Below are 23,380 nucleotides of genomic sequence, written 5' to 3' on the forward strand. Positions count from 1 at the left end.
ACAGTAGGAACTCCTTACCCATTTATCAATAATGTTGTCTCAGTATGAATTGAACTTGTTTAAGCCCTGCTTAGGGATCTCAGAATGATTCCTGTGTTAATCTCATTGTCTGATTTTTTTTGGGGGGGGGGTCCTTTTAGGGCCACACCCGCAGCATATGGAGGTTCCCAGGCTAGGGGTTGAATGGGAGCTCCAGCCACCGGCCTACACCACAGCTCAGGGCAACACGGATCCTTAACCCACTGAGCGAGGCCAGGGATCAAACCCACAACCTCATGGTTCCTAGTCAGATCTGTATCCGCTGCACCAGGACGGGAACTCCTCATTATCTGATTTTAATGGGCACAGGAATCAACTGGGGATGGGATTAATATGCAGATTCTGATTTGGTAATTCAGAAGTGGACCCGAGAGTCTGCATCCCTAGACAGCACCAGGAGATGCTGCTGGCTCAGGGTCCATCCCTGAATTGCAGGGGACCAAAAGCAGCGGTCCACATAGACCAAGATAATAGAATCACTTGCTCTATGCTTGTCTATAATGCACAGTCCTAAGCTGTGTACTTCTGTTCTCTGGGACCATAATCTCTAGGGGTGGAGCATAAGAAATGATTCTTAGAGCTGGTACTGCAGGTGATTCTTAAGTACAGTAAAGGCTTTGAACCACTGGCCTTGGGAGAATGGGTGGCTTATATTGGAGAAGTGCTTTGCATCTGAGGGGACACAGTGAGTCCTACAGAAAGTCAGTTGTAGAAAACCAGCCTCTTCTGTAAAGCTTGTGTGGAGGAGACCGGCTGGGAGTTTCTGGGACCTGAGCTATGCTCGTGGAAAGTGCATATACTGTGGATTAATGACTCTTTTCTCACCCCCTGGTCTTGTCTCTCCAGTCATCCAGCATGCTCTGCCCACCCCACGCCGAGGCGCACTGACCATGAGCCTCAACTCCTCCCTCGGCCACAGGAAGGAGCTGAGTAACTTCACTGAGGAGGAAGGTGGCCAAGGCGGGGTTGTTGTCACCGAGTTCATTGCCATTGTCATCATCACCATTTTTGTCTGCCTGGGCAACCTGGTCATCGTGGTCACCTTGTACAGGAAGTCCTACCTCCTCACCCTCAGCAACAAGTTCGTCTTCAGCCTGACCCTGTCCAACTTCCTGCTCTCCGTGCTGGTGCTGCCTTTCGTGGTGACCAGCTCCATCCGGAGGGAATGGATCTTCGGGGTGGTCTGGTGCAACTTCTCTGCCCTCCTCTACCTGCTGATCAGCTCGGCCAGCATGCTCACCCTCGGGGTCATTGCTGTCGACCGGTAAGCTTGCCTCCTGCATAGAGAAGCAAAGAATTTTTGAATGTGGGAAAAGGGGGTGGGCATGAGAGATCATGTGGGTTGTGACTTTCAAGCAGCCTTAGTTCCTCGGGAGGGTGTGAGGACCTCTGCTGGGGAGCATGAGAAGGCAGAGGTCTGCTTCTTTTTCTGTTCCTTCAACCAGAGCACCTCTGGTTTTATCTGATCCAGTTTGCATATAGTTTTATTTTTTAAAAAGAGATTCCATTGCTTTAAAAAAAACAAAACTCAGGAGTTCCTTTGTGGTTCTGGCATCTTCACTGCTGTACCTCTGGTTGCAGCTGTCACATGGGTTCAAGCCCTAGTTGGGGAACTTTTTTTTTTTTTTTGTCTTTTTGCTATTTCTTTGGGCTGCTCCCACGGCATATGGAGGTTCCTAGGCTAGGGGTTGAATTGGAGCTGTAGCCACCGGCCTATGCCAGAGCCACAGCAACGCGGGATCCGAGCCACGTCTGCAACCTACACCACAGTTCACGGCAACGCTGGATCATTAACCCACTGAGCAAGGGCAGAGACCGAACCCGCAACCTCATGGTTCCTAGTCGGATTCACTAACCACTGCGCCACGACGGGAACTCCTAGTTGGGGAACTTCTGCATGCCGCAGGTGCAGCCAAAAAACAAACAAACAAAAAAACAAACAAAAACACTGTGGAAACCTTTGCTCCTCAGTTTCTACTGAGGAAGGTGATCAGGTCCTCAGAGATGATAGGTTCAGGTTTTTCCTGAAGTGCTTCCTGCTGTCTGTTGCTTTGGGTTGGGCCAGAGCTGGACCAAAGGAGACCTAAGAGGAACTACTCACCGTCTTCCACAGTGCAGGGGGTTAAAGCCTGCTCAGTCCTTGACACAAGGAGAACAGGGGGAAGGGAAGACAACCCCAGAAATAAAGACAGGGTCATCTGAGAGAGACAAGGTGTGCCTTGACAAAATCTGGGCTGTCCCTTTTTGCAGCATGTCTGATGCAGACAGAAAGAGCTCTGTCTAGAAGATTCTTCCACATTCCCATATTCTGGTGTTAGGTTGTCAGATCTAGTTGTGCAAGTCCTGCAGATTATGGCAGCAAGTGTGTGATGCCGAGAGTCATCTTCTTTATTAGGATTTTGCCAGTAGTTATTTTATTTATCCCAGGCAAGGGTTCATATGCACGAGAGCAGAGGGGGGAGATTTAGATTCTGTGTGATTTGTAGAATTAGATGGAAGCTAGCAGGGGAGTCAAGGAAAACACAGAGGGGGTTCTCTAGGGCTGTTGTCACTGGGTGACACAAGTCCCCAGGCTCCCTTGGGACCATCAGCTGTTGTTTTTTGTTAATCAAATTTTACTTTTAAAAAATTTTTTTTTTGGCTGTGGCAGCATAATGTGGGAATCTCAGTTCCCAGACCAGGGATTAAGCCCAGGTTGCAGTGTGAAAGCACCGAATCCTAACCACTAGAGCAGCAGGGTCTAGACCCAGGTTTTTGACCTGATGAGGTGTGGCTGGATGGTCTACCCAGGGTGCAGGCCTCAACTAGGCCCAAGGCCAGAGTCCTGTAAGCTTTCTGCAGCTGTGGGGGATTAGAGTGAAGGAAGTAATCAGTCAGAACTAATCATATGCTTCCCCCAATAATGAAAATAATATGGAACATATAAGGAGTAAAATAAGAAATGTCCATAATCCTACCCATCAGAAGCCATCACTTTATTTTTTTTTTAAGTGTGTTTGCCTCCAGTGACTTTTGGCTGCACGCAGTAATTTTAGAAAATAGGCTCACGGCGCATGTGGTCTTGTGACCTGCTTTTTCATTTAATAAGTGATTATGAGCATTTTCCCTACCTGCAGATATCCTTTGAGAACATGACTTATTTATTTGTTTTGGCCACACCTGTGGCATGTGGACGTTCCCAGGCAAGGGCTCAAACCTGTGCTATAGCAGTGACAATGCCGGATCCTTTAATGGTTACAGGGTATTCCATCCTCTGGATGTGCTCTAGTTTATTTTTTACAGTCCCCTATTAGCTTAATATTTTATATAGCACTTTTGAGGAAGATGTATGTTTGCAAAATTGTCATGTTTTCTGTCAGAGTAAACACACTTTCAAGATTCTTGATGTCAGTGTTCCCTCTGTGGTGCAGTGGGTTAATGATCAGGCTTATCTTTGTGGAGGCACCAGTTCAATTCTCAACCCGGGGCAGTGGGTTAAGGATCTGGCATCGCTGCAGCTGTAATGTAGGTCGCAGCTCCAGCTTGGTTTCAGTCCCTGGTCCAGGAACTTGAGAGTGGCCAAAGAAGTGAAAAAAAAAAAGATTCTTGATATATAAAAGGCAGGTTTCCCTTCAGTAGGTTGTAGGTATTTACTCTAGCAGTCATTTGCCGTCATCCTATCAAGACTGATAAAGTAGCACTACAAACATAAATAGACATGTGTTGACAGTGGCATAGGAGAGGATCTCACTATTGTTTGAATTTCTTCTTCTCAAAAAATCATTACTTTTGAAATATTGCTTCATGGGCCCTGGGTCCTGTAGAAAGTGGAGTGGAGGCCAGCAGCTCAGGAACAGAGCAGGGGAGTGGGTTTTTAGTGCCTCTCACAGAGATCTTTGTGTACGGATGCTCAGTAAACAGTGGCATCTCTCAGAAGTCATAAACTGCTTACTTGGATCTGGGGTCTAGATAAATGAGAGTGAGATTTTTCACCACCTGATGTGACAGATTCTCAACTCACGCCATCAAAATGTATTAAATGAGAGAGAATTTGCTTCTTTCAATACTGTATTCTTTCACCCTGGGCTATATGCTGGGTGTCTACTCTGTGAAAGCAGAAACAAGAACTGTCGTAGCTCTCATCACTGCTTCTGATGGTGGAGCCTGAGGTGCTCCAAGGAAGAGGTGGCATGTGAGCTAGGGAAGAGGATTGCAAGGGCCTTTCCCTTAAAAATATAGTCAGATATTTTTAAGACCGTATGATGTGCATGTAATGCCAGTGTGTTTAAAGTACTGTGGGACACAGGAGGGAGCAGGGCAGAGCATGGTGAAAATGCAGGGTGTGTGTGCTGAAGGATGGGCGTGTCACACGGCATGTGACCCAGTTGGTCACCAGGGGAAATGGCTGGAAGTGGAAGAGGTAACATGTAGGAACAAGTGGCACCTCCTTAATCCCACTAGAGCTTTAATCCTGGCACCCCAGACCCGCAGCCCAGTCCCAGGGTCACTCAGTGACAGAGCCATGAGTCGAGAAAGGACTTCTGCCTCTCTATGATGATAAGTCACCAAGGCCTGGTTATCTTTGGGAAAATAGTTCATTTTCTCCTGCAAGCACAGGATGGATTGGGCCATCACAGTTCTCCAGCCAGATCTTTGGCTATAATGTATAGACTGCAGTAAAATTTATGGTGTCTTCAAATATTTTCATGGTAGATGCAATTTTTTTTTTTTAAATTATTGGTCACTTATGTGGCTAAGAATACGAACTGACTGGACCGGCTAATTTGATCATGCTTATATCCATGATCACCATTTGACCAAGATTTCAAACACTCCTTCCCCTGCCCCCCTTGATTTCAGGGAATTAAATTTACTTGATGTTACTAATTTTGAAAGTTGCATATTTGCCTTTCGATATTGGAAACCTCAAGATGCAGCTCGTGTGTGTGTGTGTGTGTGTGTGTGAGAGAGAGAGAGAGAGAGAGAGAATAAGAATGAGAAAGGGAGAAACGGAGAGATGGGAGGGACAGGGATGGAGAATAAGAGAGGGGAATGGAGAAGCAGAAGTGGTAGTAAAAGATAAGTTAGAGAATGGGAGTGGAAGAAAGAAATGGGAACGTCAAGAAAGTCGAAGTGGGAGTTTCTGGAGCACAGTGAGTTAAGGACCTGCTTTTGTCACTGCAGTGGCCTAGGTCACAACTTCTATATGCTGTGGGTATAGCCAAAAAAAGAAAAGAAAGGAAAGAGAGAAAAACAAGGTCAAGGGTCGTGATCACGACTAAAATGTGTTACATGCTAGTCACCTGCCAGGCACTGCCCTGTGCTGTGAAGAAGCATTGATCCCAGCTGATCCTCCCAACAACCCTATCAGCCCCCACATTGCAGATGAGCAAAGTTGGGTTTTGCAAACTTGCCAAAATCCATGTGGCTGGTAACTTGCCTAGTTTTGAGATGCTCAAAACTGGTCTCTTAGCCATCACACAATACTGCAAAGACAGTTGTCAGTCACATCCAGCAACAGATTCATTTAGCTCAGGGTTTCTCTACCTCAGCACAGTTGACCTTTCGAATGGGATAACTGTTGTGATGAGCTGTCCTGTGTGAGATATTGAGCAGCGTGTCCCTGGCCACTACTCACACTGGATGCTAGAAGCACCTCTCCAGGAGTGACAACCAAAAATGTCTCCAGACATTGCCACATGTTCCCAATGACGAACCTGCCTAAAGAAATCCGTTAAACTGGTTGGCAGATGAGCCCAAAGAGTCCATCATGTAGCCTCATGAAGGGAGGAGAGGCAGAGTGTAAAAAGGAGAGCTGGCTGGAGTGAAGTTCACCATTGAGACGTCAGGGTCCTAAATCAGCCCTGTGGAAACAGGTCCAGGCCAGGGACATCATTCAACCTGGGAAGATTTTTGCTGTGCATAAGTCCAGCCTGGTTACCCCTACTTTGAAGGTAACCTTGAAGTTGCCAGTGCTTCAGGTCCTTTTAAAATAGTTCTGATGTTTTTATTCCACACTGGGGTGGATGAAACTCCTGCTCTAAAAATGATATTTTAGTTTATTTGGGGGGAGGGGTGCTGCACATGCGGCATATGGAGATTCCCAGGCTAGGGGTTGAATCAGAGCTACAGCTGCCAGTGTACACCACAACCACAGCAACACAGGATCCGAGCCACATTTGCAACCTACACCACAGCTCACGGCAACGCCGGATCCTTAACCCACTGAGTGGGGCCAGGGATCAAACCCGAAACCTCATGGATACTAGTTGGGTTCATAACCCACTGAGCCACCATGGGAACTCCCTAAAAATGGTATTTTAAATGAAAGTAGCTAGGCGCTAGACCTGTGGGATGGTTAGTTATGGTGCCATCAAGAGATTTTTTAACTAAGTTAATGTGTTCACTCCAAGGTAGCTGTGGTTGGCTTAGATTTTGTTCATGATTTTAGTGAAGCCTTCTTATTAAAAACAGGGCTTTTTTAAGTGGTTGGTCTTGTGGCAGGAGAGTGAAGCCTTGGAGTGCCTATAGGCATCACAACTTTTAAGTTACACAGAAGCCTCTTTTGGGACCGAGGGTCGTGCTTGGGACTGTGTCTGAAAATGAATTGTTGGAGAAAAGATTGAGAGCTTCAGAAGACAGTTAAGAGTTATGGAAAGCAGGGGTTCTGTTGTGACAAGGATCCGGTGTTGCCATGAGCTGCCGTGAGGTGTAGATCGAAGACACAGCTCGGATCCCACGAGGCTGTAGCTGTGACGTAGGCTGGCAGCTCAGCTCCAAGCTGACCTCTAGCTTGGGAACTTCCATATGCCGTGGGTGTGGCCCTAATAATCCAAAAAAAGAAAATAATTATGGAAAGCCCCTCCATTTTGGCCTGTATTAACCTGCAGGGAATAGGGAGGTGCTTTTCTTCTATATTTTCCTTGGAACCTGCAACAAGACCTAAATGAGACTTAGGTTTAAAAAATGAAATTTCAAATCTATGAAATCCATTTTCTTCTGTGGATAAATCTTGACATGTTTGTCTTTTTTTCCTCCCTTTTTGGCTGTACCCACAGCGTATGGAAGTTCCTGGGCCAGGAATTGAACCTGTGCCTCAGCAGCAACCCAAGCCACTACAGAGACAACACCAAATCCTTAACCTACTGTGCCACAGTGGGAACTCTGACATGTTTTATCTTGATATGGATGTAGATTTGTGCATTTCAGTGTGTATAAATTTTACCTAATGAAACCCATAAAGCCAGAACAACCCCTAAAGGGTGTGGGTATATACAGGCAGCACCCTGGCTTTGGGGGCCCTTCTGATTCTAGGAGACTTACCCCTTGGGATGTGGTCCCAGCCCCCTGCCCAGGCATCCCACTGGGCTTGCAGACTCAGATGGGAGAAATCACTGTCGCATCCCACTATCTTGCTCATGCCCAGAACCTCCGGCAGTGATGTAAATACCACTTTCCTTGCCATTGAATAATAATCCTCACCAGTGTTGAGAATAGCCAGAAGGATTTGTTTCAGAGGACAGCTTATTAATCATGATGATTTTTATGACTGGCCGAGCAGGGCTGGTCAGAGAAGCCAGGAACTGCTCATGCTCCCAGCCCTGGCCTCCCACACCCGCTGTACGTTCGCCCCTCAGGTGTTGTCTGGGGGCCTGCATGATTTTTAAATGGCAGAGGAAAGTAGAACTCTGTCTCGTTTCTCCTTAAAAGTGAAGAAAACCTTCCTGGAAGGGTCCCCCAGTCTCACCCCAGCAAAATTCCCTCACATTTCATTTGCCATATGACATCACAGAGGTCAGTGATTCACCTGGTCAGCTGGCAGGGGGTAGAATACCACTAGTGGCTTGATGCATCCCCTCAGAAGGGCCCAGTGTCCCCTGTGGTCATGGCAGTCTTGGAGGAACAAGATGGGGATTCTGTCTTCAGGAAGGAAGGGAGAGGAGTTCCCTTGTGGCATAGCAGGTTATGGATCCAGTGTTGTTATTGCATTGGCTATGGCAGGGGTTTGATTCCTGGCCTGGGAGCTTCCACATCCCGCAGTCACAAATAAAAAAAATAAAAAAAAAAAAGAGGGCAAAGATCCAGCTCTACCGCCACTGCCATTTATTTAGAGGGAGGCCCCCTCCAGCTCTTTCCCTCACTCCAGCACATTCTGTCCTTGGAGCAGACCTGCTCCTGAGGCTCTATGATTCTCTAAGAGGTTAGATCAGCTACCCAAGGTCACATACCTGGTGGACAGCCGAGTCACCATCTGAACCCGGGGATCTCCAACTCCAGAGGCGTTCTTTCACAGGGCTGCCTGGCCTTTGCAAGATGCAAACCCAGATGTCAGTGTAAGACAGGAATTGCTTTACTCCAGGCTGTGTGCACAGGGTCTGTAATCCACACCGTAATTACAGTGGTTTCTTCTTCTCAGACTCCATGCCCAGAAGCACTGTCTTTCCAGGCTGGACCTTAGCCAGGCCTCAAGGCTTGAGATCAGCAGCCACGGCCTTACCTCTGATTAGGAAGGCCCTTCTTACAGGGTATAGACGCAGGTGGCAGTTCAGGCTATGGCCCCTGTCCCTGGACTGCTAGCACCCAGGGATGACTCAGGACGGTCCTGGTGGTGGAGGTAGCTTCACAGGTGATGTGTAAGGCTCAGCCACATTCATTTCCTAATGTCCTGTCTATACCAGGCAGCATCAGTGTGGCCACCGCATCCCCCCACACATTGCCTTTGTGCAGAAGCCTCGTCATTAAACAGCATTTCCCTGGGATAAAATGTCTGGGTGGGGATGGTAGGGTTTACCTTCAACCCCATGGTCTAACTCCTCCCACCCATGCCAGTTAAAAGGCCGGCGAGGCTCGGTGTGCCCCAGCCCCCTGGCCCCTACCTTCACCCTGCGCCTGCCTGATTGAGCTCTGTGCATCTCCCCCATCGAGCCAGCACTCACATCTCCACATCTTGCCAGGGCTGGCTTTCTACCTCAGCTGCTCCTGGGCCAGTACGTCTGATCTTTTAAGACCTGGGTTTATGTGCCATCTCCTCCAGGAAGTCTGCTCTGCCTGACCCTGCAGTCGGTCTCCAGGGCCCTGCCAATATGAACCAGTAGCTCTCCAGGCATCCCTCCTTCACAGAGCTGAGGGATTAGGAACCAGCCCTGGTCTGTGGACTCTGGAGCAAGATGCTTTGCAGGAACTTGCTGGCATGTACGCTGGGGATGGTAAAGTCCGGTTGCCTGGGTTTTTATCTTCCCCTTCCTTATCGGGGGCAGAGTATCTATCCTTTCTCTGCTCTACTGTCTTCATCTATAAGATGAGGATAATGATAACACCCCCTGCTCCAAACAGTTGTTGTGAGGATTAAAGACGGCCCTTTCCACTCCAGAGTCTCACACCGTGCTTGAGTCTCTGTCTCCCCCCGCCCACCCCCTCACCGTTTCACCTGTATTTCCAGTGCCTATAGCACGGTGCTTGGCACATAGCCAAGGAAGTGTTCGGAAAGTGTTCACTGAATGAATGAACCCCTTAATCCTTAGATGATACTCTGGTTTCTGAGGACCTTCTGAAAACTGATCTAAAAAAATTGTCAGAAACATAGAAATGATCTGGCTTCTTGCATGATCCTTTAGAGCTCCTGTAGATGCCCCAAGATCAGCCACACCCCCACATATGAATGGACTCTGGCCTGGCGGCTTGGAAGCAGGGCCGCCTACATTCTGTTCTTCCTGGCATCCAGCCCTTCTCTGATGAGTCCTACAGGGCTGTGTGGCATGGCCAGTCTGTGACTTGTCCAGGGGGAGTTGAGAGAAGGTCCTACTTTTAGAAGCATTTGCCCTGTGGCTGGGTTGGATGAGCAATTCAGACAGAGCTCCCTATCAGGAAAAGCAGTGGGTGCCCATCCTGGTGTGTCTTCTCTATTTTGACTCCTCTCTTTCACCTCCCTCCATCCTTTTTCTAGCTACTATGCTGTCCTGTACCCCATGGTATATCCCATGAAGATCACGGGCAACCGAGCTGTGATGGCACTTGCCTACATCTGGCTTCACTCCCTCATCGGCTGCCTGCCACCTCTATTTGGTTGGTCATCGGTGGAGTTTGATGAGTTCAAGTGGATGTGTGTGGCTGCGTGGCACCGGGAGCCTGGCTATACAGCTTTCTGGCAGATCTGGTGTGCCCTGTTCCCCTTCCTGGTCATGCTAGTGTGCTATGGCTTCATCTTCCGCGTGGCCAGGGTCAAGGCACGCAAGGTTCACTGTGGCACCGTGGTCATCGTGGAGGAGGACCCACAGAGGAATGGGAGGAAGAACTCCAGCACCTCCACCTCCTCCTCAGGCAGCAGGAAGAACGCCTTTCAGGGCGTGGTCTATTCGGCCAACCAGTGCAAGGCCCTCATCACCATCCTGGTGGTCATTGGTGCCTTCATGGTCACCTGGGGCCCCTACATGGTTGTCATCACATCTGAGGCCCTCTGGGGGAAGAACTATGTCTCCCCAACACTGGAGACCTGGGCCACTTGGCTGTCTTTTACCAGCGCCATCTGCCACCCCCTGATCTATGGACTCTGGAATAAGACGGTTCGCAAGGAACTACTGGGCATGTGCTTTGGGGATCGGTATTACCGGGAACCGTTTGTGCAGCGGCAGAGGACGTCCAGGCTCTTCAGCATTTCCAACAGGATCACAGGTAACGCAGGAACTTGCCAGGGAAGGGAGGCCCACCCTCAGCAGGTGTGGCATGTGGGCCCCTCCAGAGCTCTGGCAGGTTGATGGGCGGGAACTCAGACTGACAGTGGGCTTCTGGGACTAAGGCATGGGCTTCCTTTGCGGAAGGGTCCCAGAGTGTCCACGGTGACTCCCAGGCAGATTTCCTGAGCTCAGCAGTTCAGGGCAGGGGACAGCAGAGTTCAGAAATCCATGTTCTGTGACCTCAGCCATGGTGCATGGGCCTGGACAGTGTAGTTACTTCTGTCTAGAAGAAAAAGAACCCAAGCATTGGGCCAAGCTGCTGCTGCTTTCTCCTCTTGGCCAATCCTTTCTTTTCAGTGTTGTTTGAGGCAAAGTCAGCTTTAAAACACTCCCTCCCCTCCTTAGCTGTCTCTCTTGAATGGAGTCCTTGTTGGGCCTTTCCTCACAGGTCAGTGGTTTCCTCGCATGGTCCCTAGTAATTCAGGGTGTGTCAACACCAAACCTCCACTCCCTTGTTGAAGTGTCACTATCTGGTATGTGTAAAGCTGCTCCTCCATCTGATAATTGATTTCAGAGCTAATCATTTCTGGACACAATCCCATCACCTTTGATGAGATCTGGAGGAATTAGTCTAGTTAAGGACAGCTTTTAAAAAAAATTTTTATTTTTTAATTTTTGTCTTTTTAGGGCCAAACTCACAGTATATGGAGCTTCCTAGACTAGGGGGTTTGATTGGAGCTGTAGCCTCTGGCCTACGCTACAGCCACAGCAATGCCAGATCCAAGCCATGTTTGTGACCTATACCACAACTCACGGCAATGCCAGATCCTTAACCCGCTGAGTGGGGCCACAGATCAAACCTATCCTCATGGTTGCTAGTCAGATTTGTTTCCGCTGAGCCACAATGGGAACTCCCAGGACAGCTTTTTTTTTTTTTTTTTAAACCTTTTTAAGAGAATTTAAGTCTCGGAGTTCCCATCGTGGCTCAGTGGTTAATGAATCCGACTAGGAACCATGAGGTTTCGGGTTTGATCTCTGGCCTCGCTCAGTGGGTTAAGGATCTGGTGTTGCCGTGAGCTATGGTGTAGGTTGCAGATGCGGCTCGGATCTGGTGTTGCTGTGGCTCTGGTGTAGGCTGGCGACTACAGCTGATTCGTCCCCTAGCCTGGGAACCTCCATATGCCGCGGGAGCGGCCCTAGAAATGGCAAAAAGACAACAACAAAAAAACAAAAAGCCAAAAAAGAATTTAAGTCTCAGTGAAGAGTTGGGAAAATGGTACAGAGAATTCCCATCTACCCAGCTTCTCCTAGTGTTCATGTCTTGCCTAACCACGACACAGCTATCAGACCTAAGACATTGCCATGGGTGCAGTGCTGTTAACTATAGACTTGATTCAGATTTCACCCATTTTTGCACTGATGTCGTCTTTCTGTTCCAGGACCCAGTTCAGGATCCCACGTTGTGTTCAGTTATCATGTCTCCTTTGTCCTCTTCCATCTTTGACAAGTCTTCGTTCTTTCTTCACTATCTGTGACTTGACACCTTTGTAGAGTTCTGGTCAGGAATTTTGCAGAAGGCCCTTCAGTGTGTGTATAACTGATGTGTCCTCCAGATTAGAACAGGGTAGTACATCTTCAGCAGCCACTTTGCGCAGGTGACATGCTCTTCTTAGTGGTCACAGCAGGGGCACGTGTGTTAGTATGTCTTATTACTAGCAGATTTTACCCTTGACATCCTGATTGATGTCTTAGTTTGGCCTGCTATAACAAAATCCCATAGTCTTCGTGGCTTAACCTCTATGACTTCAGTTTTTCACACTCAGGAGGCTAGAAGTCTGAGATCAGGGTGGCAGCATGGTTGGGTTCTGGTGAGGGCCCTCTTCTTGGCTGTCCTCTTGCTGTGACCTCGCATGGTGGAGATGGATGGTGTCAGAGACGGGGACACCAAGCTCCCTGGTCTCTTAAGCACGCACTCTCATGACCTCATCTAAACCTGATCACCTCCACAAGGACCCACCTCTGAACACCCTCATGCTGGGGGTTGGGGCTTCAGTGTATGAACTTGGGGGGAATACTTTCAGTTCATATAGTTCAGGTGGTATCTGCCAGGTTTCTCCCCTGGAAAGTTACTGTCTTTTCCATTGTCATTAATGAATACAGCCGAGGAGCTACTTTGAGGCTGTAAAGATATTCCTTTTTCCCTTCAACCTTCAGCCGCCGTTGGTAGCATGCCCTGGTGGATCTTGCCCCGTAGTTACCATCACCTGGACAAGCTGTTGGAAGAGAGACTCAGAGGGTGCGTGTCAGATTATGCTCATGGAAAGAGCCAGTTCAGACTGTGGTCCTAGTCTCTTGCCAGATGACTTTGGGCAACTCACACTCTTCAGGAAATAAAGAGGTCTTCTACCCATCCTCTCAAGGGAGTGGGAAGAAACAACTCTTAATTATCATGACTTCTCAGTAGTCGTGATGATAGGAGCTCTTTTCCATGTGGCAAATAAACAAACCAACATTGCTGATTTATCTCATGGGTTGATGGAATGTTCCTTCTTGAGAAAGGAGGGAATTTGGGGACTTTCTGACTGTGGGAGAAAAAAATCTTTCTTGGGATCCCCATATTTTAACTACTGAATGCCCACCCCCTGCCACTGACAAGACTGTATTTCCTTTTGTGACTAATGAGCCAGGAGGAGTACACTCAGGGTTCAGTTTCCCTTCCCTAATGAACTTGTTGTTCAGATTTTGTAAAGCCACTTTTCTAGACACACAGATATTAAATGTTTTCAATTCCATTGACGTTAAGAATAAGGAAGGGAGGGGGTTCCCATCGTGGCGCAGTGGTTAACGAACCCGACTAGGAACCATGAGGTTGCGGGTTCGATTCCTGGCCTCGCTCAGCGGGTTAAGGATCTGGAGTTGCTGCGAGCTGTGGTGTAGATGGCAGTCTCAGCTCGGATCCAGGATTGCTGTGGCTCTGGCGTAGGCCAGCAGCTGTAGCTCCAATTGGACCCCTAGCCTGAGAACCTCCATATGCTGCAGGTGCAGGCCTAAAAAGAAAAAGGACAGAAGAAAAAAATAATGAGGGGAAAAAGAACAGAGGAGGAGAGGATAGATAGAACAAAAAGAAACACGTGCTTCGGAGGCCAAGATTTTCATGCAAGCCTCTTGGGATTATCCTAGAGGAGTTTGAGAGGCTGTGAGAACAGGAGGAAAACACCAGCTGTGGTTGGGTTGGCAAGTCTACGGCAGTGAGTGGTCTCTTCATGGAAGGAAAAGCAGTTCTTGTGGGATGTTTTTGGGTTGAAGAGCCTGTGGGGATGCTGGGTTCTGAGCTGTTGGCCTTCCCCTTGAATGGGAGCTGGGGGAATCCCCGTTGTCTCTTCCCCAAATGTCTTGATTTTGGGAGGCAGGCAGCAGCAGCAAAGGTCTTGGAAAGAGAGTAGGATGCAGTGCCCACCCCGCTCCACATCCTGCCTGTCATACCAGGAATGACCACAACCTTTCTGATCTGGAGGGAGAACCCTGGCCTCCACCTTGCATCCCCAGTCCCTCTGGCTGAGCCAGAGCTGAAAACGACCCTGGTCTGACGCCCTCTGCAGGCATGACTTGCATCTGCAGCAGACACCTAAATCCAAATGGGCTTTCCTGCCACCCCCGCCACCGCCTCAGCCACCTCCGTAACCCTCAGAGAATGCAGTGGAAGAAGGATGATAAGATTCTTAACAAAGCCAGCAAGAAAAGACTGGGAGGCCCTGGCTCGATTTTGTTCCCCTCCATTTGCATTGGCAGCTGCACAGTTTTCATCAAAGGGTTCAATACATGGAATTATAGACTTTGCTAATGGTGCTTGGGAGCACAGGCATAGGGCATTCCACAAATACCTGAACCTTCCCTGCCGACTCTGGGATGCCAGGAGTTTTATACACACATGATCATGTTTAGTTCATACATGGATTTCAGCCGTCATCCATGGATTGTGGTTCTCTCGTTCTCTTAGCCCCACACTGAAGAAGTGCAGAAGCTTAGATTTTCCCTGGATGCCTGCTGTCAGTGGACCACCAAAATACTTTGTGCTTGTGAGATCTCATTAGCAGATTCCCACAAGGCTCACCTAGGAAGGGAGACCTCCGGCCTCGCTGGGGGCTGCTGGGCAGTGCCACCTCCTGGTGGTAGGTCAACCTTGGAGTCAGAGTTGATGCTATAGAGTGCTGGGAGGTGCGCTAAGTGCTCAGGTTTGGTCTTGGGAGGTCAGACTCCAAATTCAAACTGACAGGTGGGTGTAGGCAGTCGGAGCAAAGGTGGGGCCAGCAGTTCCTCCAGCAGTTCTGCCCCCACTGACCAGCCAGGGTGGATATAGTCTAGGCACCACCCCCACCCAGCTCGAAGGGTGTCCTGGACATTGTGGGAGGGCAGCCTCTCCAAATGCTGCTCCCACCTGAGGCTCAGAGCTCCTGAAGCTGGGGACAGAGCCTTTCCAGTGATCTGCTGTAGAGGACACCGACTCCTGTCAACTCAGGGAGTGCCCCGCTCCAGGGCCTTTGTGAGCTTTAGGCTGGAGAGAGGGGAGGCGACCCTGGAACCTTTGAGTTCTCCTGCCTTGTCTTTCCACATTCCCTTCCTGGTGCCACCTAGAGGTCTCCTGCTTACTGCAAAGTGTCAGTTTTCCCCCAGACTTGCACTCCTCTTCTTTCAGCCTCTAAAAGGCACTCGTGCCTCTTCTGGCTGCACCAGGTTTCCAATCTGATCCCTGGGCCTGACGCTTGGTGCTTTTTTCTTTCTTTAAAATTTTTTTTTTTGGTAAAAGGGGTTGGATTGGGCCCGGTCCAATAGCTGTGTTGTTGTTTCATGTGGAAATGTCAAAAAACGTGGGGTAGCTGTGCCCACTCTCCAGTGATAAGTGCTGGATAAACCCAGGGAGTGGCCACCTGGCTGCCCTGTTTCCAGATCTCTTAGCCAAGCGTGTTGGTTTGGCTCCAGCAATCCCTCCCACTGGTGGTGACCAGGACTTGTGTCTGGCTTTTACCGCAGCCCCAGAGATGGCATCCAAAACCCACTGTGGCCTCATCCGTCCCAGTTGTCAGTGGATGTTCCCCCACAGGTCCCCCTCCTTCCCAAGCCCAGTTTCCTGCTGAGACATAGTCATATTCTGAGGCCGAAATTCTGATAGCGGGTGATCATATTTGGGGGCCTCTACCCCCACCCCCACTTCCCCTACACCAACCCCCAGGAGAGGGGAAGGCTCTTTGCAAAAGTGTGATCCCCACATTTCCTGGAAAGGAGGTTCTGAGGGCAGCCTACACTGCACGGGCACCCCCCCCCCATCCTCCTTGACTCTGGAGGAGAAAGGAGAGCATGTGTACTGTCACCTTGTCACCTCAGAAGAATTGGGATGAAAGTGCAGGGCAGAGGCCTCTCCTGTCTGTAAGGGTGCTGTGGCGGGGACAGGGATGTGGGGAGGGCACACGGGTGGTACTTCATGGCAGGTCATTAAATCTGATAGGTAAGTAGGTCTTCCTCATGAGATGGGAGGAGTCTGCCTTTTTTATGCTGTTTTTTTTTTTTGTTTTGTTTTGTTTTGTTTTGTTTTTTCCATTGCTGAGAACAACCGTGCAATCTCCATGGTCTTTGTGGCCTCCAGCCCTTTTCTTCACGGATTTATTATTTTCTCCATTTTCTGAGGACACCCAGTTAGAAATCTATAGGTTTTCTTGAGCTGCATTGTCTCCTGTGAGATCCATTTTCTTTCTTTTTTCTTCCCTCCTCTCAGTCTAGGGCCTTTCCTTCAAGGTCTGGTGATGTTGGCTCTCCCTTATTCCTCACTGTTAGTGGCCCAGGGAAGCCCCAGGCCGTGGAGCTGGAGGCGCGTGGATGGCAGGGTGGTGGGGCCGGGCCATTTCTCAGAGCGCCCAGCCCTCACGGTGGACGGGTTGGCTTCCCCGAGGACGAAGCCTCTGGTCTCCTGCCCAGGCTGGGTGAGGGAGTGGAGAGGCAGTCCCATTGTTACCTCTGCAGCCTCTCATTGTTCCCTTGGTTTTTCCCACGTGGCCTCAGCTGCCTGGTGTCACTAAGGCCAGAGTCCCCCACTTCCCCTCCTCCCTCTGCTCTCCTGCCAACATGGGGGGCAGGTGCCCAGAGCCCAGACTGGGAAGAGCAACAGCGGGGACCCACTGCTTCCTGTAGAGACCTTCCATCCATCCCTACCTGCTACAGGGGCTCTGGGTTCTCTAATTCCTGAACTTTTGGGGACCCCTTTCAATTCTCCCCGCCGACAGCCTCCGCTCTTTCCTAGGTCTGTTTCATTGCCGGCCCCTCACCTCCCAGCCTATGTGCATTCTCTCTTCTTAGAGTTTTCAGTATTTTAAAAAAACACAAACCCTTTTATATTTGTGTTTTGTATTCAGGTAGAATCTTGGGAATCTAATGTGCACCCCGACTCCATGTTTAACTGGAAGATCTTCTCCCAGGACTTATTTTCTCTCCCACCTGCCTTGTTGGTGTTTGACATTTGTCACCAGAGCTTCCCTGAGGGTGGGTGGGTAGGGGGCAGAGAATCCTGTCCCAGCCTCTGTGGGACAGGATGGGAACAAGGGGCAAAGGGAGGAAAGGCGGCCCAGGGCTTTCTGTCTTCCGTGGGTGGCGGGTGTGCTGTGCAGGACAGTGGAGCGGACAGGAGGGCCGCCCAGGGGGTGAGGCCTGTGGGCCCCAGTGGGGGACGGGGATTGTGCAGTCAGTGCCAACCTTGCCTTTCAGACCTGGGCCTGTCCCCACACCTCACAGCGCTCATGGCAGGCGGGCAGCCCCTGGGGAACAGCAGCAGCACGGGGGACACCGGCTTCAGCTGCTCTCAGGACTCAGGTAAGCCTCTCGCCTTCCCGCTGGTAGGAGCTCATGGGAGGGCTGGCTCCCAGGATGTAAGGGACAGGAGTCAAGGGTTTCTAGTCATGGTTTTTATCTCTCTCTCTCTCTCTCTCTCTCTGTTTTTTTTTTTTTTTTGTCTTTTTCTAGGGCCGCATGTGTGGCATATGGAGATTCCCAGGCTAGGGGTCGAATCAGAGCTGTAACCAGCAGCCTATACCAGAGCCACAGCAACGCTGGATCCGAGCCTTGTCTGTGATCTACACCACAGCTCACGGCAACGCCAGATCCTTAACCCACTGAGTGAGGCCAGGGGTCGAACCTGCAACTTCATGGTTCCTAGTCGGATTCGTTAACCGCTGAGCCATGACGGGAACTCCAGTCACAGCTTTTAGCTTTCTAGCATCTCTGTGCTTCGGTTCCTTCCTGTAGATGGTGAGGACCTCAGCTCCTGTGCTTCCTGCCACCCAGTGGGGTTGTGAGATGCAGATTAAGTGAAAACCTTTGAAAAGTTAACATGTTAAGCTATTGTGAGTTGTTACTTGAGTTATAATAACTGCTGGCCTATGTGGACTCTGGCTGGAGTCAGCCAGCCCAGGTTTTCTTCTCAAATTGGCTTCTCAAGAACAGTGTTGAGGCAGGCTGCCTGTCTGTCTCTCTTTCTTTCTTTCTTTGTGTGTGTGTGTTTTTAGGGCCTCACTTAGGGAGTATGGAGGTTCCCAGGCTAGGGGTTGAATTGAAGCTGCAGCTGCCGGCCTACGCCAGAGCCACAGCAGCGCATCATCCGAGCCAAGTCTGTGACCTGCAACGCCGGATCTTTAACCCACTGACTAAGACCAGGGGTCGAACTTGCATCCTCATGGATACTAGTCAGGTTCATTACCACTGAGCCGTGATGGGAACTCCCTGCTCGTCTCTTTCCAAACCTTTGAGTTTCCCCATTTGTGATCTGGTACAACTGTCCCTCTGTCAGGGCAGAGTCAACAAGGTCGGGTGCCCTGTCACTGTTGTTACATGCCCTGCACCTGCCTGTGGGGAGCTCTGTCTCCCCGAAGAGACATCTCTACCAACATCCTCTAAACTCTCCCTGGAGCTGTTCCCAGGGGTTGGTGCAGACCTGGGGCTCCTCCCCTGAGCAGGGGGCTCTGTGATGTCACAGTCTGCGCCTGGCTTCCAGGCAGCCGAGTGCCACATCTTATGCTCAGATGACTGCGTCACCTCACCAGGCCCTAGGTGAGAGGCTTGTAGGCAGTGGCTGGTGGTGTCCCTCTGCCAGTCATTCATGGAGCTGACAGAGCAGCTCTTTGGGGGCTGTGTGAGTCTGAGTGTCTGTCTGAGTGCTGGGCACATGTGTGCTGGGGACGTGTGTGACAGACTGGCATCTGTCCATTTGAAAGGAGGGTGCCACGTCCTGGATCTCAAAGCACAGGCTTCCCTCTGTCCTCCTCCTTCTCTGCTGCTGCTGGAACCTTTGAAACGTCCTCTCTGCCTTGAGCTGTGTTTCCTGGCCTGAGCCTGTGTCATGGAATTCTATGTGTGGGGGCCATGGCCAGGGAGCCAGGCCAGGCCTCCTGTTATGGAGCGTTTCCCCCGGGCAGCCCAGAGGATTGAACCGCTGGTCACACCTTCCCTTGGAGGCCCGAGTCCCTGGTGTGATGTGAAGGACAGGAAGGCCTCTGTCCCTCCTCAGACCCCCGCCCGCTTCTCAGACCCCAACAGGGATCCAGAGGCAGAGTGACATTCGCTCATTAACAAATTTGTTTCTTTATTTGCCCAGCCACTGCTTTGACCAGATACCACACTAGGTGAGAAAGATGGGGTGAGCTGCCCTCACAGGGCTTGCTTTCTAGTGGTGAGGATGGCCATCCTGTGCACTTCAAATGGGCACTTGTGTGGGATGCAAATTACACCTCAGTAATTCTGCTCCGGGAAGCCAAGTGCCACAGGGACACAAAACAGAGTTGTGTGTGCTCTCTGTTGGAAAGGAATTGGTGGGAGGGAACATTAAAAAAGCTTCTCTGAGAAAGTGATGTTAAAACCTGAACAGGCAGAAAGGAGCGAGGGAGGGGACAGGGTTGTAGGTAGTAGAAGGAGCTTGGGCTTTGGGGTCCCACAGACCAAAGTGTGAGCTTTAGCCCCACAGTTTATTAGCTGTGTCCTCACAAGTGATGACTTCCAGTGATGAGGCACTTGCTGTGTGCCAGGCACTGTGTCACATGTGTACATGTTTCAACTCATAATCCTCCCAATAACTCTTAAGAGGTAGATGGAATTACGATAACCATTGTGCAAGCATGAAAAGATGCCAAGGGATTAAATCACCTGCCTGGGATCCTGGATCTGTCCCACTCTTGAACCTGTATGCTTAACCACCATATTACAAGCCTGCCGAAGGAATGTGCCTTTGCAAATCGTTCTTAAAGAACATGTGAGGAGCTCCAGGCTCCTCTTTTTTCTTTTCTTTCTTAGTTCCTTCCTCCTTCCTTCTCTTTCTCTCGCTTTCTTTCTTTCTTAAATGGCCACACCTGCAGCTTATGGAAGTTCCCAGGCAAGGGATCGTATTAGAGCTGCAGCTGCAGGCCTACACACAGCCACAGCAATTCAGGATCCAAGCCACATCCATGATCCATGCTGCAGCTTGTGGCGACACTGGGTCCTTAACCCAGTGCTCGAGGGCAGGAAATCAAACCCACATCCTCATGGACACTCTACCAGGTTCTTAACCTGCTAAGCCACAACGGAAACTCCAGGCTCCCCCTCTTTCCTAATTTCCTAAGCATCAAGGCCTTGAAAGACTGAAGGCTGGTCCCAACATCTGCCCTCCTTCCCTCCCACTCCCCCTGCCCATCAGCCCAGCTCTCTCTAATAGGCCTTCCTGCCGCTTTGCCTTTTCCCTCCACTTTATTTTTTTTTTTATTTTTTTTATTTTTTTGGTCCTTTTAGGGCCCCACCCGAGGCACACGGAGGTTCCCAGGCTAGGGGTTGAATCAGAGCTACAGCCGCTGGCCTACACCAGAGCCACAGCAACACGAATCCAAGCCACGTCTGTGACCTACACCACAGCTCATGGCAATGCCGGATCCTTAACCCACTGAGCAAGACCAGGGATCAAATCTGTGTCCTCATGGATGCTAGTCAGATTTGTTTCTGCTGCACCATGATGGGAACATCTCCCTCCACTCTTTAGGGGACATATTTTTCAATCCCTTCTTGATCCCCAAAGAAGTTTACATTTTCAGGTTTTAAATGTTTATTTAGGACAGCATATTTTAACTAGAAAGCTAGAAATTCAAACTGTAAGAAAAATCACTTGGAGCACAAAGCCCCTTTAATAGGGCCCCCTCCTCCACTCAGCCTGACTCCCCGTGCCCTCCGTTCCAGGTCTGGCACACTCAGCACTTCCAAGTAACCCATCCACCTGGATAACCTTGCTGTATTTTTGGTGTGTTTGAAGCAGCCCCAAAGCTGGCTGCAAACTCCTTGGAATGAAACAGTGTTTCTTGGGCAAATGCTGCAGGGCAGTTAGTCGCCCTTGACGGTGGGTTTGATTCAGTGGGAGAGAGGGATGCAAGGGGTGTTGAGAGCCAGCAAGAAAGGCAATGAGAAGGACTTGGTGGTGTTGCTGGGTTCCGGTGCACATCTGCCCTTGGTTTTAGGAACAGACGTGATGCTGCTCGAGGACTACACGTCTGACGACAACCCTCCCTCGCACTGCACTTGCCCACCCAAGAGGAGGAGCTCGGTGACATTCGAGGATGAAGTGGAACAAGTCAAAGGTTGGTTTCTGTCACTGATGCCTTTAGGAAAACAGGGGAAACGAAAGGATCTTTGGAAAATTCCTTGGCTCTGCCTGCCTCCACCCAACCAGGGCCCCACCTTCGCCCACCCTGATGTCGCTCCCGACCCTGCCAGTCTCACTGGAGTTCTTAGGTTTCCCAGCATCTAAGGCTAGGCAAGCAGTGGCCATGGTGCTGTATGTAGACACACACACAGAGCCACATACACAGCTACACACATGCATGGCACAGAGCTATACACACAGACACGTACACACAGCCACACAAATGCATACACAGCCACACACACGGCTCCACCCACATACACACACAACCCACATACCAGTTCTAGTCTCCCTCCCTCAGGAAGTTGCCTGACTGGATAAAACAGTTTCTGAGCCCTCTGTAGTTTCCTCTCCTTTATGGGTTACGTGTGGTTATAAATCTGAACGTGTCCTTCGGAGCCTCGGCTTCCTCACGTGGAAGACGGAAGCCATGCCCCGCGAGTGCCCTGCTCCAGCAGCACTAAAGGCTGCCGTCTTGAGTGTCTGTTGCCCAGAAGCTGGTAAGGGAGCTGGGATCCTGTGAGAGGAGTGCGTTCGGCTGTAGTCCAGTCCGATGTTTTTCTGCCCTACCTGTTCTGAATTCACCTCTCGGCACACATGTTGCCTCTGGAACTTGGGGTCTGGTTTCCCATCCTTTCCCATCCAGACAGGCTGATCCGAGGAGTGACCAAGGAGCCATCAGGCTGCGCATAGGTGTAAGACTCTCTTTGCCTCTGAATCCCACCGTATGAGGACAGCCACTCGCATGGCTGGGTGTGTATGTGGTGGAGGAGTCCGGGATCTGTAAGACATACATTCTTCAGAAATGCCGAGTATGAAAATAAATATGGGCTGGGTCAGAGCCTTAGGTTCATAATTAGTCCTATCTCTCTAGCACCCCTTCCTGATTCCAGATGAATGGTCATGGATGTCAGGGAGGCAGATGGCAAATTGTCTGCTTCACTGGCAAAGAGGATTCAAGAACAGAGCTTGGACCAGCAGCCTCATGGGCTTTATGATATATTACTCCCATATTTAAAAGAATTTTTATTACAGTTGATTTACAGTGTTCTGTCAATTTCTGCTGTACTGCAAAGTGACCCAGTTATATATATATGTGTGTGTGTGTGTATGTATATATGTATGTGTGTGTGTGTGTGTGTGTGTGTATATATATATATATATATATATATACTTTTTCTCACATTATCCTCCATCATATTCCATCACAAATGACTAGATATAGTTCCCTGTGCTACACAGCAGGACCTCATTGCTTATCCACTCCAGATGCTATACATCTACTAACTGCAAACTCCCAATCCATCCCACTCCTAACCTCTCTCCTGTGGCAACCACAAGTCTGTTTTCCACGTCCATGAGTTTGTTTCTTTTCTGTAGATAGTTTCATTTGTGCCATTTATTAGATTCCAGATATAAGTGATATCATACTGTATTTGTCTTTGTCTTTCTGACTTCACTTAGTATGAGAGTCTCTTGGTACAACCGCTATGGAAAACAGTATTCCCATATTTTAAAGAAATGGATTGAAATCCTCCTTAATCTAGCGAGCCCACACAAGGCCAAGCTTGCTCCATCAAGCCAACTGTTAGGGGACAGCAATTCCAAAGGCACCTTTCTACAGGCAGGAAGGAGAGTGGGCACATGTAAGATGCACCCCCCTCCCGCCAATGAGTGACAGGGCAGGGAGGGGCCACGTGGCCCCCGCAACTCTTTCCCTCTTGGAGAGTAGGATGGAAGTTGCCTACTGCAGAAAACTCGAAAAGTAGGGGATACACCTTTCCCCCCAAGATGTCAGGAGGAAATAAGCAATGAGGTTAATAGTCATAAGGCCCTGGGTATGAAATTGAAGGACCCCTCCCACCCTCCCATCTGTGCCCCATTGTTAGGGGGTAGTAATCCTGGGGGAACCGTTAATGAGCTTCCAGTCCTGAGGGTCTCCATGTGGCTCTGGGGAATCTCTGACCAAGAGTGGAGGGGCAGAGACAACATTCAG

At 49.8% G+C, this 23,380-nt stretch overlaps 1 protein-coding gene across 4 annotated transcripts in view; it reads left to right on the top strand.

Moving 5' to 3' along the window:
- The window catches only part of GPR161 (G protein-coupled receptor 161), a 64,386-nt gene that overhangs the window by 34,556 nt on the left and 6,450 nt on the right, over positions 1-23,380 (top strand). For 3 of the 4 annotated variants that reach the window (XM_021089471.1, XM_021089473.1, XM_021089474.1), the window contains 4 exons: positions 886-1,303; positions 9,962-10,686; positions 17,439-17,543; positions 21,200-21,319. In XM_021089471.1, the coding sequence (XP_020945130.1) occupies positions 930-1,303; positions 9,962-10,686; positions 17,439-17,543; positions 21,200-21,319 (1,324 nt within the window). In that variant the 5' untranslated portion in view covers positions 886-929. Of the gene's footprint in view, positions 1-885; positions 1,304-9,052; positions 9,211-9,961; positions 10,687-17,438; positions 17,544-21,199; positions 21,320-23,380 lie in introns of those variants that run through there. The other variant, XM_021089475.1, reaches the window with a different exon arrangement.

The sequence above is a fragment of the Sus scrofa genome, chromosome 4 (genome assembly GCF_000003025.6).
Source record: "Sus scrofa isolate TJ Tabasco breed Duroc chromosome 4, Sscrofa11.1, whole genome shotgun sequence".
Classification (NCBI taxonomy): domain Eukaryota; kingdom Metazoa; phylum Chordata; class Mammalia; order Artiodactyla; family Suidae; genus Sus; species Sus scrofa.